Genomic DNA, 16,433 nt, shown 5'->3' on the forward strand with positions numbered 1-16,433 from the left:
GGGATCAGGTCACCCCTGGAAGGACACAGTGAGCCCACACATTCCTCATTCACTGATGGTTAAGGGCATCACAGGCATTATTTGATAGGTAAAGATCAGAGTCATTTGTTACCTGAGAATGGTTTGGGGTGAACAGTAAACAATTTGTTTCTTTTCAGTCAGTGCTCCAGAATGCATAAGTTATCAATCACAACCTGCTGCAATCTATCATTCATATTAGAACTTCGAAGGCAGCCTGGATGCTTCACTCTGTTATTTGTCTTCTGTTTGCTCTAAAAATACACCTCTCTGAAGTTTCTATTTGTAAATAAATTATTTGTCTTTCAAATTTAGGGAACTGATAATGAAACAGAAAATTAACTATCTATGAAAATTAATTAAACTTTGCAGCAGATGAACATCTTTCTAATGTTGGCATAAATATGACCATTCAGCTGTTCTGATGCATATACCTATTATCCTTGAACTTATAGCAGGTACTAAAATAAATATTAATATATTTTATACTTTCATAACCAATTTTTTACTTGGGAATTTTCCTGAAGCCTTACCATAGGTAATGCATCATCAGCAATGACATCAAGATGCTCCGGTTCCCAAAGTACTCTTGTCAGGTTTTAAAATAATGATTTGTAAAGTTTTAATAATCTCATTGTAATTCAAAAGCCATCTGCTGAAATGGTACTCAGTACAATAATAAATCTCTGTTCCATCTATAGTGCTGTGATAAAACATCTTTGTACCTTTTCTGAGGATTGTCTTTAGACATTAGGTAGTGCTGTAGAGCTTAACAGACATTTTTTTTCTCTTGACTGCAAACCTAAAACTAGTTGACAGTGTTAGATTAAAACAAATAGGATCTTGGATTAATTGTTCTCCTTTCAGAATCATTTAACTTTGCAACTGGGAAGGCAAATAAATCCAAACACAGTGAAAAACGGGTTAAAAGATAACATACCATAAAGTCCTTCATTTAGAGAATTTTCCTTAGGTTTTGCTGCTTATAAATTGAAGTGTTCTGCTGTGAAATAAAAACAACACACTGAGCTGAAAAACTGGTGTGGTTTTCCACAAAAATAGAAGTTATTACTTCACTCCTGCTGGATAACAAAACAGGCCAGCAAAAGCAAAGCTGGGATGTGTTAGGCTGCAAGGTTTTTTTCAATGTCTGTGTAATTTGACACTGCAGCCAAGCTGCCATTTAACTGGACTGGGATCTCTTTTTAGTTTTGTTCTTTACCTGCTCTCTATTCCAAGACTCCAACCCCCTGCAAGCACACAGTGTTTGGGCCACCTCATCAGGTTTTTCTGCTCCCTGTCTTGCTCCTCACAGACAAAACAGCCACTCATGGATAATCACACCAGTGTCTCCTTAGAGGAGTCTTCCATTCCCAAAATTAATTGTTTGGGTAGGATGTGACTCGTCCCCAGGCTGTGATTCCCTGGCCACACAATGATCAGTCCATCTCCGTGCTGTCTTAACCCACAGCAAAATCTGGGTGGATAAAAGGGGTTTATTTTTGTTTTGCACACAATGCACAGAAGTCTGCTAGTGTTTCAAGTAAAGGAAATCACTTGATATATTTCAATAGCTTGTTTCCTTTTCAAAACATTAAGGAAGAAAAAGAGGAAAATCATGCTTTCCTTCCTGTTTCAAAGGCCCTGATTAAAGGCCTTTTCTAAGGTTCTTTTGGTGGTTAGAGTAAAGGAATTTCCTCCTGCAAAGCAGTTGTTGAAAGAGATCATTCTCTTTAACTTAAATATTGATAGAACACTTCAGTGAAGAATTCTCATATTATCTCTCTTTTAATGTTATTATATAGAATAATAGTAAAGATGTGAGGGTTTTATTCCAGATTCTTACATTTCTTTTCTTGATGTGGTTTACTTACATCTTACATGAGCACAGTTTTATGAATTTATCTGAAAAGCTTCTTCCTGCTTTCCATTTGCCTTGCATTCAACTGAGACCCTAAGGCAACAAGGACTTTTTGGCTGAAACACAGTGAAAAACTCTTGTGGCTTTTGAATAGAGTGGTTGGATCAAGCAGGAATCTAACAAAAGAAGGCAAAATTGAAACCTTAAGTTTCTTTGCATTTTATAACATTTCCATTACATTACCGTGTTGGTTTTAGGTGGTTGTCACAATACAGAGGCATATACATATAATGTAAAATTAAGAATACTTACAAATGCTGAGGTTTTCTTGTCCCTCTCCCTCCATCTGGCAGAGCATCTTTCCTGGGCTGTGCTGCACACTCATTCAGTTCTCAGCATGGGAATGGCACACCCACACAAACCCTCATCATCCTCATTTTGTCATTTACTAGGAGGCCTGGCCCTGTATGGGGACTCCACTCAGTACAGGGCTCCCACATTGGCCTGTCCCCACAGGGTGACAGCCCTGGTAACACTCAGGTGGATACACAGATGATACTCATGTATGATCAGATAGTCTTGAAAAAAAAAATTGTATCCTTCTTTTTTTTCTGGGAAGTTCTTGTACTCTTACATTGCCCTTCCAGGGGTATGCAGACATTTCCAAAGTCATAAGTACTTTCTGTAGAAGTGAAAGCAATTTTTGCTTGATATTTCATCAGGGATTTGAATTACTTACTAATTTGATGGAACATAAATAATTGTGCCCTTCACAGTGTCACCAGCTTAGTAACAATGATAGAGAAACATACACATAAAAATCAATACAGGCTTAGTTGCTACTTAGTTGATTTTGTTTCCTCATCTCCAGGCATAATTTTTTAGAATCTTAATGGTGACATTAAACTTAATTTTACATGAGCAACCATATAAAGTTTCTTAGCTGGAGGGGAAATCATGGTGTACCAAACTGCCAGATGATGTCTGGATCTATGATAATGCTTTGGGGTCTGCCCCATGTTCTTGCTGCTGAACAGGTTGTTCCCACACCTCTCCCCAGCTCCTGCATCTGCCCTCCAAGAGCAGCCCAGGATCACTGAGAAGGCTCTTACAGGAGCTGTCAGATGCTTGTTGCTGATTTTGAAATGGCTTTTGGGTTTGTGCTCTGCCAAGGATTTGTCTCACCTCCTGCCAGCCAGGTGCCTGCTCTTCTCACTGCTGCTTCCCTGCCCCGGGGCACGTGGGGAGCCCGGCCAGGAGTGACAGCCGGGAGTGGGCAGCCCTCCCTGGGGAAGGGATGGGGAATGAGCAGGTGGGCTTTGGATTTTCTGGGCCTGACTTGCTCTTTCAGCTCTGAATGCTGGGGGTCTTTTTTAGCTCCTCTTTTAGCTCCTCTGCAAATGCTCATCTCATCATGAAAGCTGGTGGGAAGGGTCTTCAGCAGTGCTGCTGCTGGCAGGACGGATGATGCAGGTTGTTCATGTTGAAGTTGGATCATAGGTTAAAAAGCCACTGGTGCCTGGCTGTGAGTGCAGCACACATGGGGCAGTCTTGGTGCTGCACATCTGACTCTTCTGCCCATTTTGCTGCCCAGGTGCTCAGCTGGGTGCCCTGCCCTGAGCCCTCTCTACTCCTCATCCTTCTTTGTGATGCTGAGGATTGCAGGGCAGGAAGGAGCTGCTCTTGTGCAAGGGCTGAGGAGGTTGCTGAGGCCTCAGAGGGAATGATTGTGCCCTTGTGGGAATAGGGACTGAAATACCAGGTTATGTGTTATACAGTTGATTTGCATTAAAATGGCTATGAAAGCTTTTGCCTGCCACACATTCCAGCAAGGTCTCAGAGGAGCACCTGGCAGGATGGAACTATTGCACAGAAACATTGCTTTTCCCACCTTTGCTGTCTTTGATTTGCCCTTTTTTGGTACTGTTTTGCATGTAAGCCTCTTAGAGAAGCCTTTACCTTGTTTTTACCAGAGCCTTCTTCCCTGATGTCAGTCCTGGGGCAGCACCCAGTGCTGGAGGCTGTGTGACATTCGCCTTTTCCCAGCCTGGCATGCTGCTCTGCACAGGACCACAATCCTGTTTTACTGTGCAGGCAAAGTGTTGTCAGAGGGGACAGCAGCCCACACTACTCCAGGCCCCTGGAAAAGATTTCAGGGTGATGGAAACCATGTTTTTGTCACTCTGTCCTGTTCTCTGTGGCTGTCGTCAAGAATCTACACTGATCAGCAGAAAATTATTATTAGAGCACAAAGAAATTACCACAGCAGAAAAGGCTCAATGTCACAAAAATGGGGCTCTTATTACCTTCCTTGTCAAAAGTGAGCTCTGAAAATCAAAGCGCTTCCAGATCAAAAGCTTAGGTACAAAGTGAATCAATGGCATCTGTTGCTTGTTTGTGAACATGAGGTGGGGTGAGGGGAGGAGAGGAACCTTGGTTTATTTAAAAAGGAGGTTGGAAAAAATCTTAAAAAGCTGTAACTGGAACCCAGCTTGGAGCAGAGTAAAGCCTTGGATCTCCCTTGAGATGGGCCAGAAGTGGGCAGGCAAGGGATTACTAAAATTTCTGGTCTTGCTGGGGAGAACTTAACCAAAATACAGTGGAAACAACTGCTTTAATAACTAAAAAGGATAGAGAATAAATATGTTGCACATCTCTCCAGTTGTCCTAGGTGAAAAATGAGTGAATAACCTGTTAAAATAAATCAGCAGTAAAAAAGAAGCAATCTAGACAGTGTTAGTTACCCTGTGGATCTATCACACCAGAATGCATAATAACAAGAAAACACCATTAGCACCATGACACGTTTTTTCTTTTGTTTTGAACTTCAACCATAACACCTGACAAGCTGTTTGCCTTCTACACAAAATATCATGGGGCTGTAGAGAAGGGTGGGGGAGAGGGGTGAAGGTGAGATGTGATACCATGGGACCTCATCTTTGAAAGAAAGACTTTGAAGAAAGCAGCAGCTCAATTTGGAACAAGGAAGGACCATCAAAGGGAGAGCAACACCGTACGTTAAGCTGAGAAGGAAACGTGGAGGAGCATTTTTTTTCCTCAGGGATGAGCTGGATATATTCTTTTGTTTTCTGATCTGTTCTTGTGTTCGCAGTCAGAGTAGCCCTGTGAAAGGGGCCAGGACACGATTGCTGTGGAGCAAAGGGGAGGAGGAGGGAAGTGGGAAATGAAGATGAGAGCAGAGGTGATAAGTTCACACCTTTATATAGGGCAGCTCTGTGCATAGCTGCAGGGGTCTGTATCATTTAAAGGAATAAATGGTGGAAGTGTTGGAAATCTCTGGTCCTTCTCCTGTCTGCTCTGCAAAAAGCAGTGCTGGTCACAGCTGAGTAAAGATCAGCAAGCTGACAGAGAATTAATAATTGCACAGAAAAACTAACTCAAACTAACAAAAAAGATTGCACTTGTAAAAGTTAAGAATTAAAGCTGATGCTGAATGTGAACAAATCATCTGCAGGGAGTAGGATTTGAGTCCTAGGCTGGTGGGTTTTGGGGCTATTCACTGAGAAATGAGGAGTAGAGAAGTCTGAGAACATGTGGTATTGCTCTGGCTCTGCAGACACAGATGTGAACAATCCATGCTCCTCTGGGCACTTCTGCTTCACTTCAGCCTCTGCCAGGGTCCAGCTTTTGCCAGGGATCCTCCTCTCCTCTAAACTTTGTCATAGTTTCCTTTTCCTCTGATGGCTGGTGCTTATTCTGTATTTCTTAGTTCCCTTGCCTGTCCAGCCTCATGTACCTCTGCCTCAGGTCAGGTTTTGTGAAACCTGGAGAAACCTCATCCCAGTCTAGAATGCCAACAGCTGCTCTGCATCAGCACTGCTGAAGCATGAAAGGTTCAGAATAACATTTTCCTTCTTTAAAGAGTTAAGACCTCTTCTCTGCAGCTAAGCCTTTTCCTCCTAAGCTGTTTTAAGAAAGGGAGTGAGAAAAATTAAGCCTGAGACCAACACGTGGCATGGAAATGTTTTTTTGTGAATAAGAGTCTTGCCTTTTTTATTCCTTCCTCCTGTTTTTTTGTTCCTCTCACTGGTTGTCTCAGATTAAATTAGTCTGCAGGACTGTGTTATTATCTCGCTCCCTCCTCCCTGCCATGCTGTGCTTGCTGTGTCCTTACAGATCCTTACATTGCTCAGCAGAGGCTCTTTTTGAAAAAAAATTAAATAAAAGTGAGAAAAATAATTGCACAATAAATGGCAAGAATTACCCTGAGTACAGAGAACTGTCAGATACTGCTCTTCCTGCAGGATTTACACAGCAAGCATTCATCTGATGATCCTTTCAGTTAAAGTAATATATAACATTTGTAATCTCATCTTTAAAATCACCCCCACGAGTCTGGTCCTTGGCTGTGCTTTGCTGCCTGCTTTATCTGGGAAGTTCTGGCTCAGTGGGTGTGCAACATGGTGTCCTTTTGATTATTTGTGTGTGTTTGCTTTTTAAAAGTTTGAATGCAGAAGCTTTAGAGTGTCTTGGCTCATTGTGAAAATGAAATTGGCAATAACATTGTTTAATAAATTTGGGAGACTTTCAAAGCTCTTCATATTGGTATTGCAGATTTCAGTTATTCAAAGTGTAGCTGGGTACCTATCAGGCACTGCACATACGTTAATTTTGGAAATAAGCTCATTTTAAGATGTGTTTTCAATGCAGCCAAGTTCCTGTTTTCTTACAGAAAATCACGATGAAAGTCCCAAAGCATTCCATGAGATATAAATGGACTTGGCATATAGCTATTTTCTTGTGATGTCCAATCCAAGTTCCTGTTAGATTTAAAAGAGTTTTGATCACAGATAGTTGTGTGCTGTTTACCTGCATATCTCAAGAAGCCTCTTACTCTAGTGATTTGGTTAAAATTCAGGTCTATCTTTTTCCACTGATTTACAGACTATTTTTAGCAAGTCAGTCCTCGAAGGCAAAATGTTCAACCAATGGCTCTTTCAAAATAATATTTATTGGCATCAGCTTCTGAAAACTGCAGTAGTTAGTGGAGATCCACTGCTGGTATCTGGTTTAAGATCTGATTTTTTCCTCTGCTCAGTAAATGATTGTGCACAATATAGTATTAGTTCAGACCTAGTGATGGTGACTGGACAAGGAGTGTAATTAGGTCAGGCTTTTAAAGCATGGAGCATGTCTGCAGTTGCTCTGCCTTTGGGTCAGGTTGTGCAGATAATGGCTTTGTCCCATGCAAAATGCTGTGGAGATTTCTCAGCTCAAACAAAGAATATGCTGGGTGTGACTTTTCACGTTGCTGTTGTGAGGCACAGACCAAGAGGCAGATGTGAATGGTGTATCAGAAGGTCAAATATGTTACCAGCTGGCTCAGTTAATTGTTTTTTGTGAATGTAAGAGTTGAAATACAATATTGTCCTTTCATACTGTGGAACACTTAGTATTTTAAATGCCACGTTCATTGTCTTAATGGTCAACAATGAATCTGTGGTGCTTGCTATTTTTACCTTTGAGGTGTTAGAGTGAACCTGTTTTTCCAAGCATTGGTGCTGTAAACAAAGCATTGCTGTTTGTTGCCTGTGGGTAAAACTGCATTAGTGGGGAGATGTTTTGGGTACTGCTCTTTGCTGCATCACCTGGCAGGTTACTGCTCTCTCCAAAGAGAATGCTCAGTATTTCCAGGGCCTGTCTTCAGGGTCTGGACCTCTGCTTTCCTGGTAGTTTATATTTCTGTTTGGATGCTCAGATGGGAGGAGGACAAGGAGCAGCAGAAGAGAGCATTGCAGGGCTCTGGTTTACATGTGAGAGTGAGTAGGTGGCTCATGGGTCAGTTCTGCAGCATTGATCTCAGTGATTCACAGGTGTTTGCAGGTGAACACATTTGCTTTGCTGTCTTTTATTGCTTTTGTCTGCCAGTTATTTCCTGTTACCTGTCAGCAAATGCTGTCTCATCAGTCATGTAGTTTCCAGCCTTTTCCACTTTCTTCCTCCTAGAAACTCCTCACTCTACTGACTCTCTTCCCAGCCTCCTGGACACAGTTCAGGCCCATCCCAGGCACTGTAAATGGGAAACAGGAGCTGGCTATAAAAGACAGTGAAGAAAGGCTTGATATTATTTCCAACCTTGTTCTTTTTCATTTAGTAGGAACTATGTATACATATACACATGGGCATATGTATATATATGTATATATTAAAAATATTTCTATGATAATCAGTGAATGCTCTTGCTTAGCCTGGAAATTATTCTCCTTCCAGTTTTACCAACAACAATAACTGACTTAACGTTGAAATCTTTGAAATTATATGACTTCAAAATGCCATACTCAAAACTGTCTCAAGGTCTTAGGAACTTTAATTTCATGGCATTTACTGTTTCAATATGCTCTTGAAGGATATGGCAGGCAGGCACTGGAGTTTCAAAGTCCCTTTTTCTTTAAGCTTCATGTGAAGATATTTGTGACTCTGATTTCTAAAACTCTGCACCATGCATCTAGATGGCAAGCGATACAAAAGAATGATATGTTTTCAAAGGTGTTACATTTTTAAAGCATAATCAATTGATTATCATCTATTTTAGTAGTCATTTTAATCCAATTATATGTATTTTTTATTTTAATCTTTGGCATTCATTAATGAAAACTTAGAGCGTTGCTTGTAGCCATGAAAAATTAGATCAAGTAAACCCTGCCCTACTTAAACTGTGTATTAGCAAATACTTTTTCCTTGAGAAATATTCTTTTTCACAGCTGACTATGACTTCCCAAGTGCTTAGGAAAAAACCCTCCCTAATTGATAACCAAAAATTAATCATAGTCGGATACTTCCAGTTTGCATTCAAATAAGGTATTTCTCTGTCTAAATAAGCTTCCTTTCCTTGATTATTCATATTGTAGTTCAAAATGTTTAAAAATGAAAGACAGAGTTGGATGAAAATGTAGACTACTTAATACAGTGTGTATTTAATATAAAAGTTATGCATTATTCATTTTTGCAATTTGAATAACTTTGAATTTAGCATCCCTGTTCTTCATCTTTTCCTTTGATGAACAATTAATTATTAAAATATAATATTGTCAGCATATGGCACAAAAATCCTTGAAAGTGTAAAATGAGCTTCCTTCTCCTGCCATCCTTTGATAAAGGGATACCATATTTGTGGTTTTTCAGAGTCTTTATCCAGCATCTTGAGTGATTCCATCATTGTAATAAAAAGATTACAGAAGTTAGAAATAGTTAAATTGTTAATTTTAACTGCAACATTTTTTTTTAAATTTGAGAGGAAAACACTTTTCAAAACGTGCCTCTACCTCCCAGCTCTTTCATGTGCAGTCACTGGGTGTTAATGAAGTGATGTATTCAGACACTCTTTGGGATTCATCGTGGCCCACTGTATGCTGAGTGCTGATACAGAGAGACAGCTCTGAAATAGAAATCCAGTGTCAGGGTTTGTGTAGTGCATTTGGAAATCAAGTCCTGTGACTGAGTTTCTAGTTTTTCTAACCAAGTTTTTTCTGCATAAAAATGAGCCAATCAAATTAAATGCGACCTTTTGCTGTGATTATGACTTCTTGATTAGAATGTCTTTGAACTTTGGCCAATCACATATATTTTAGTATTTATTATTTAAGCACACTTTTTCTCACAGAGGTATGCTATGACGGGGAAAAAATGTGGATTTTTATTTGTTTATTTCCTTTTTGGAGGTGCAGATGTGGTCAAAATCTACTTGGATTAGAAAGAAAGGAATTGTTCACCAAGAGTTTGCAGTAGTGCCTTGACTTTAATAGAATTACTCATATTTTGGAATGCTAAAAGTTATGAAAACATCATAGACCTGTTGATATTGTGCAGAAAATAGAAGATACGTGAAGTGTATGTATCATTGGCATCGTGCAGCAGCAGTGGAGTTAAGTCCCCCAGTTATCAGACTGCTGCTAAGAGGTTTAGGCAATTCCTGATTTGATCAAGACTTATAGAAGACTGTGGGATGCTGTGGAAGTGAATTCTGCAGACTTCATCCTATTTGGAAGAGGTGTGTGTCAATCACCAGCCCACTGCTTCTCCCTTCTGTTGGGGCGGGAGGGGGTGGTGCTGGGTTTGCTCAGCAGCTCTGGTGAGACAGAAAAAAAGAGTTCCCTGTGCCCAAGTGTGGGCTCCTGTTTGAGGCATGCAAGTAAGGAATAGAGATGTCCAGGATACTGAAAGTAAGGAACAGAGATGTCCAGGAGAGCCCCTCATGTCAGCCTGCCTGAGGCAGTGAGCACCTTTGCACTGAGGCTGAGAGGGCGCCTCGGCCTCTGAGTCAACATGAATTGCAGAGCATAAATGCTCAGGGATGGCAGGGAAATTGCCTTGCCTGCAGCTGTTCCCTCCTTTTGTTTGTTTCTTTTTCTTCACTGCTGTTAAATATTACCAGCTTGTCACTGTTACTTGCAGGTGAATGCTTCCAGTGCTTAGGTCTGCATTTCAGGCTGTCCAAGGAGATTCTCAGATAAAAAAAGGTTTGTCCCCAGACTGCTGGACCCTGGGGAGGACTTTCTTGGATTGGGGAGAAGGGGCAGCAGTTCTGCCTGTGAGACCTATTTGTGGTGGAGTGCAGGCTGTGTCTGGCAGCACCCTGGCAGTGCCCAGTGTGGGTGGGTGCAGGCAGGCCTGAACAAGCACTGCTTGGATGTTGCTTTGAGCACCACGCTGAGCTTCAGCAGTGTCCTGTGTCCCTGCTCCTCAGCCCAGCTGCCTGGCAGCTCCCAGAGAAGTTTGGCTGAGCAGCATGGCTCTGCCTCCTCCATCTCAGCAATCCACTGAGGGTCTGACTCTGCTCCTGCATCCCTTTCTGCTGCTGGCAGAGATGGGACAGATGCACTGCCTGGTGTGCTTTGGTCAGGCAGCAGCAAACAGGACCACTGGGCCTGGCTGTGTCCCGCTGGGTTCTGTCCTGCTGCCATCAGGCTGGAGAGCCACTGAGTGCTGGAACCACTGACTACAGCATTATTTCTGTACTGACATAAACCAGTGGGGAAGCAAGTGCACTTCACACCTGCACACGTTCAGATTAGGAGGGTGTGTGTTTGGGATGGGGCTGACTAACATTTTGGCTGCTCTTTTAATAAACCACATGTCAGCTCTTACAGAGGGTTTCCATTTTTCATTACATATATGATAAAATATGTTGTTGCCATTACACCTTGTTAAGCTGCCTAGCGATGTGATGTCTGTTTTAAAGACACATTAAAAAAAAAGTGTAATCCTGCTTGTCAATCTTCCCTGCAGAGAAGGAGACCTTTCTGGATCCCTTTGTGCTGAGGGAACTCCTGCCAACGTCTCTGGGGAGCTACTACCGCTACACAGGGTCCCTGACTACTCCTCCCTGCAGCGAGATCGTGGAGTGGATCGTGTTTAGGAAGCCCGTGCCCATTTCTTACCACCAGGTGTGTTTGTTTTGTCAGTGAAGCCCACCCCTTAATTTGCCCTCCTTAAGACAGTGTTGTTCAGAACCCGCCAGTTTAATTTGGAGAACACAAATGTTTCTGTTGACAAAAAAGGAAGTGTCGGTGATTTTTTTTTATTATTCTCTAAAGTAATATTGTTTCTGAACAGGAGCCATCAGTCTTGAGAAGACAGTACAACATGAAACCCAGTTTCCTTTCAGTGATTTATTTCATATTGTTTTTGTTAAGATTAAATTAAGCTATGGTGTAAATAGTTACATAGAGTTCCCTTTTATTCTTTTTAATTGAAACTTTCTTTTCAAAGTAAAGTGAGTGATTTCAGTTCTGCTCAGATTTAGTAATTTGAACTAATTACATTAGAAAATACATCTTTCCATTAATTCTCCATGCTTAACTGTTTTTATAACACAGTAAAGCTGCCATTATGTGCTCAGCGAGCTGGTGCACAAATCTTAAAAATTAGCATATAGCAGCTTTTAATGTAAATAGACACAACGTCTGGATTTTGAAGAATTATCCTGATAAGGCAATGTCTAGATGAAGTCAAATGTTTGACAGTTCAGTGTATTTTGACATTGTAAGACTGTGGTCTTTAGAAAGCCAACCTGCTAGACTTAGTCTTGCCTGTTATTCATCTGTTATAATCCACTGTAAAAAAATGTTTTTACATTACTAATTCTGTCAAGTGCACATGAACAGCTCACTGGGTGATCCTGACTGACAGATGTTGTGCTCAAAGGTTTCAGAAGTACAGAAGACACTTGCCATACCCCTGCTCCAGGCTTTTTTGCCTGTTTTCTAGATCTCGATGCTTCTCCCAAAGATTCTTTCATCTTTTTTTTGACAGTCTGTGTTCAAAATCAGTTGCAGTGCTTCAGCTGAGGCCCTCCAGAGGCTGAGGGACACATCAGGATTCATGTCTCAGCCCCCCATCCTGGTGTTATTTTGCCTGTTTCACAAAAGTGTGATGGTGCTGCCTGTGTTCAGCTCCTGGTCAGCAGGAACCCTTTTGCTGGAGGCTTTCCCTGGAGCTCTCTGGCAGTGCTGAGCACACTGTGCCCCCAGGCAGCCCCCAGTTCTGGCTGGAGCCTGGGACTCTGCACATGGTCCTGTTTGAATCAGACCCCTTGTTTTTTTTCAGGCTATTTCTCTGATTGTCGAGATCATTTTGAATTCTGTCCTTGACTGCAGGATACTTGCAATCCCTTGTAGCTTTTCACTACATCAATAAGTTTACTGTTTATTATTTGGTGGCTGCAAGGCCTGGCCCATGCTCAGTTTTATACCCTGTGTGCACATCAGGTGGGTCATGACTTCTTTTTTCTTTTTTAACAAACACAAATAAAATGGTAAATATCAATTTCAGCTGTCGCTATAAAGGTACTTTATCCTGGAATAGCTCCTTTCCTGTGCTGTACAGAAGTAACTGTTCCAAATCAGGCCTTTAAAATTTGGCATTGTGCTGCTCTGTGCATGTGCATGTGGTTGAAGGGCTGGGAATTCTGTGTGTAGACAGACTTTCATTGATACTACAGCACATGTGGAATAAATAATAGCACTCCCCCCTCCCCAGTAGCTCTAGATGTGTGTGTTTCAAGAGCCTGCCACCCTGCCACCGCTATGATTATTATTTGTTCCTCTAACAGAAACAGTGTAACATAATCCATGGCCATAGTTTAACCTTCTTTATCACAAACCCCATGAAGCAGCCTGTAATCCCAGGGGATGACAGTGATACTGTTTAAGCTTTGTTGCTGTTCCAATTAAATTCGTGCTTTTGTGTAAAATACCTTGCTGGAAAAAGGACAGTAGTGAAGTGGTCCATTTGTGGAGGCTTCTCTATTTTATTTGCAGTCCTCCATCATCATCATCTTCCCTGATAATTAGACAACAAACCAGGACAAGCTGTGTCACCCTGTGGCTGCATTGTAAAGCTAAGTGCATTCAATGACCCAAAGCATGGCATTATCTCTCGTAATGCATACCTCAGAGTAGCTCATTGTGCTCACAACAGTTTCAGTATTTTTAATTGCCATTTGTATATCCAACCCTTAGAAAACTACACATCAGGCTTTAATGGTTTGTAATTGCATGACTCAAGAGTTTTAGATCAGGTTTCCCTGTATCTACAATAGTCTTACAAGAGCTTTTAATTTCTTCTTCTGAACAGGAGCTCTTGTACTCCTTGAAGAGCATGAATGTCGCTCCTTGACTGCAGATCTTAGAATATTTTTTTTTCCTGGCAGCTATAGATAAATTAATTTCTCATTTGTCGTCGATAATATTTTTATAGTGAAAGTGAGGTTGAAATGGCTTATATATACTTCAACACATAAAAGGTGGAAGGTTAAAAATCACGTTTGAATTGGCAGTTATTAAAATGCAATTATACCTCCCCAAGGTAGCATGGCAGAAGAAAATATTTTAAAAGTTCTCTCTGAAAGTTTAAAAATTCAATTAATGTCACAGATGTCTAAGCCTAGAGACTTGACTTCAGAAAAGGAGTTACTACCTAAGTTCTTGCACTTTTATAAAGTCACCTTAAGCCCTGTTAGCTGGCTTCATCAAAACTGCTTCCAGTGCATGAAGTGCAAAAGGTCTGTAAATAAGCACAAGAGTTTTGATCTGTGCTTTTATAGAAGGGTGTAGCAGGATCATCTGTTGGGGGGGGGGTTACAGACAAAAGTGTAAGTCAGTCCTTTCACCCCTTTTTTAATCCATCCTCCTATGCTTTTGAGGGGGTCCTGCTAAAAATTAGGAAATGGTTTTTGAAATTTTTCAAGATGTTTCTTTGAAATAATCAGAACAGAATTGTATTGAGAACCTGGGAATAAATTATTCATGTAAGATACAGGGGGAAAAAAAAAGGGCAATTCAAATCCCAGCATCCACACCTGCAAGCCTGGAAGTGGCACCTGAGCTCTGGAAGCAGCACCTGAGCTCTGGAAGTGGCACCTGAGCACTGGTAGTGGCACCTGAGCTCTGGAAGTGGCACCTGAGCTCTGGTAGTGGCACCTGAGCTCTGGAAGTGGCACCGAGGCTCCCTGCCTGTGATGGGAACTGGTCATTGGTGGTCACCCCTCCCTGCTCATCCCCTGCTGTCCCTCTGCTGAAGGGGGCTCAGATTACTGGTTTGAGAGGAAATTAAAGAATGGTAGTAGGTGCCTCATGAGTCAGTAGATGATGCTCAACTGCCCTGTTACACACTTCTTTGATTATTTTTATCAGCTTTATCAACTGAGGAGCCATGATAATTCTTCCAGTTTTAAGATTTGGGGCTCACATGATTCTCCAGAGCTTTTAGAGCAGACACACTTAATGAAAAGTGTGTGAGTTTCAGTGATTAAGCTATGAATGTTAGTCAAGTCCCTTTTTCAATTCCTGGGCCAGATTCTGTGCTCCCAAAATCCATACTATCAATATGTGTAACTGATGTGATGCAAACAATATCAGGACTGATTCCTTCTCTGCTCTGTCTTGCTCAGTCTTTCCAGCAGCGACATAACTAATTCTAGTTTTTGTCCCGAATGATAACAAGGTAACAGTAAATACTGTACCTGGGAGAAAAATATTAGCTGAAAATATTTTCTCCTTAGTTTGCTAGAATTTTTTTTTCCTAAGAAACACTAAGATACAAAGTAACAGAAAAGTTTTCCAATTACAGTCCTTTCTTACAGGTTAATACGTTTTCTTATAAATAGCTCAGATCTGAATCCAACAGAAGAACTTACTCCCAGAGGAGTATTTGCTAGCTGTGCCTAAAAGTGCTGCACGAGCTGTCTGTGAAGCTTAGCCTGGCAGCTAAACTTGGTGAGGTATTCAGAGATAAGGAAGTGTTGCCTTATCCAGGAGAAAGCTCTCGGTGTGGAATGACCTGGAAGCACTTTCTGATGCAATACTGTGAAACAAAGCAGTGCCAGTGGTGAGGAGGGTTTGGCAAGGCTGTGTCACACACAAAAGGGATCTTAAGGGCAAATGTTCCTTTGCCAATGACAGATGTCCACAGGTTCTAGAAGGCCTTCTCCCATGGTGGGCAGGATAAGCTCTGTGCTGAGATAAGGTGGTTGGCAATAATTTCAGTGGGCAGTCTGACTTCCCATGTGCTTTTATCAGTCTTGGCATCAACATTTTACTTCCTTCCATTTTGCTGTCTTATCAGCCACCCGGATTTCACCACATTGTTTTTCTAATTAACATCTCTTCTCTCCCCTGCCATGATGGCTGCCACCAGCTGGAGGCATTCTACTCCATCTTCACCACTGAGCAGCAGGACCATGTCAAGTCTGTGGAGTACCTGAGGAATAACTTCCGACCAGAGCAAAGGCTGAACAACAGGAAGGTATCCAAGTCTGCTGTGAAGGATGCTTGGAACCAAGACATGACAGACATCTTGGAAAATCCACTCGGTACAGAAGCTTCCAAAGGTAGATTATGCTTTTGAATTTTACACCTGGCTAATAGGAGAATTTTTTTCTGTCTACTTTGTTATCAAATGGTATTAAGAACAGCTGTGAGCTACCAAAGAAATAATGCAGGTTGTGCAGGCATTCCTTGTTGGTAAGTGTCAATAAATTAACTAATTCTGCTTATGCTTTAGATATCTGTAGAACTCACTGTCACAAGGTGCCATGACAATACAGCCTTAGAATATGTGGGTCTCAGAGCCACAAAAAATGAATCTCAAACTGGCAATGTCCCTGGTTCTGCCAGCTGGCTGTAGGGCCATGGAGATACCAGACAAAAAGGGAAAACCAAAGGGCCAAGGTCAGAGGTAAAATTTCAGCCCCATTAGCACTGAGGCATTGGGTGTTTGAATGAAAATAGAGTGTCCAGATGTGGTTATGGGATTCATTTCTCCAGTAACAAGACTTCTGAAAAACTGCCAACCTTTTAATTCAGCGTTTGTATCACTCTGTTGGTAATGGTGACAGGAGGAAAATAATCTCTTCCTTTTAGGCAGGTGATTTTCTAATGTCTTGCTGAAGTGTTTCATGTGCCTTTTTGTAGAGCAGCTGGTGCTTGCTTCTGTCAGACACCAGATAATGAGCTGGAGGGAGGTTCCTGTCGCACTGGCACAGGCAGCCCTGGCTAGAGGAGCACATCAGAAATTCTGAGAGAAATGTGTTCTG

At 41.5% G+C, this 16,433-nt stretch overlaps 1 protein-coding gene across 1 annotated transcript in view; it reads left to right on the forward strand.

Annotated features, from left to right (window-relative positions):
* The window catches only part of PTPRG (protein tyrosine phosphatase receptor type G), a 394,190-nt gene that overhangs the window by 283,549 nt on the left and 94,208 nt on the right, over window positions 1-16,433 (forward strand). Inside the window, exons 7-8 of the mRNA XM_036390782.2 lie at window positions 11,126-11,283; window positions 15,536-15,728. Coding sequence (XP_036246675.1) covers window positions 11,126-11,283; window positions 15,536-15,728 — 351 coding nt within the window. The remainder of the gene's footprint in view (window positions 1-11,125; window positions 11,284-15,535; window positions 15,729-16,433) is intronic.

This window comes from Molothrus ater, chromosome 11 (genome assembly GCF_012460135.2).
Source record: "Molothrus ater isolate BHLD 08-10-18 breed brown headed cowbird chromosome 11, BPBGC_Mater_1.1, whole genome shotgun sequence".
Classification (NCBI taxonomy): domain Eukaryota; kingdom Metazoa; phylum Chordata; class Aves; order Passeriformes; family Icteridae; genus Molothrus; species Molothrus ater.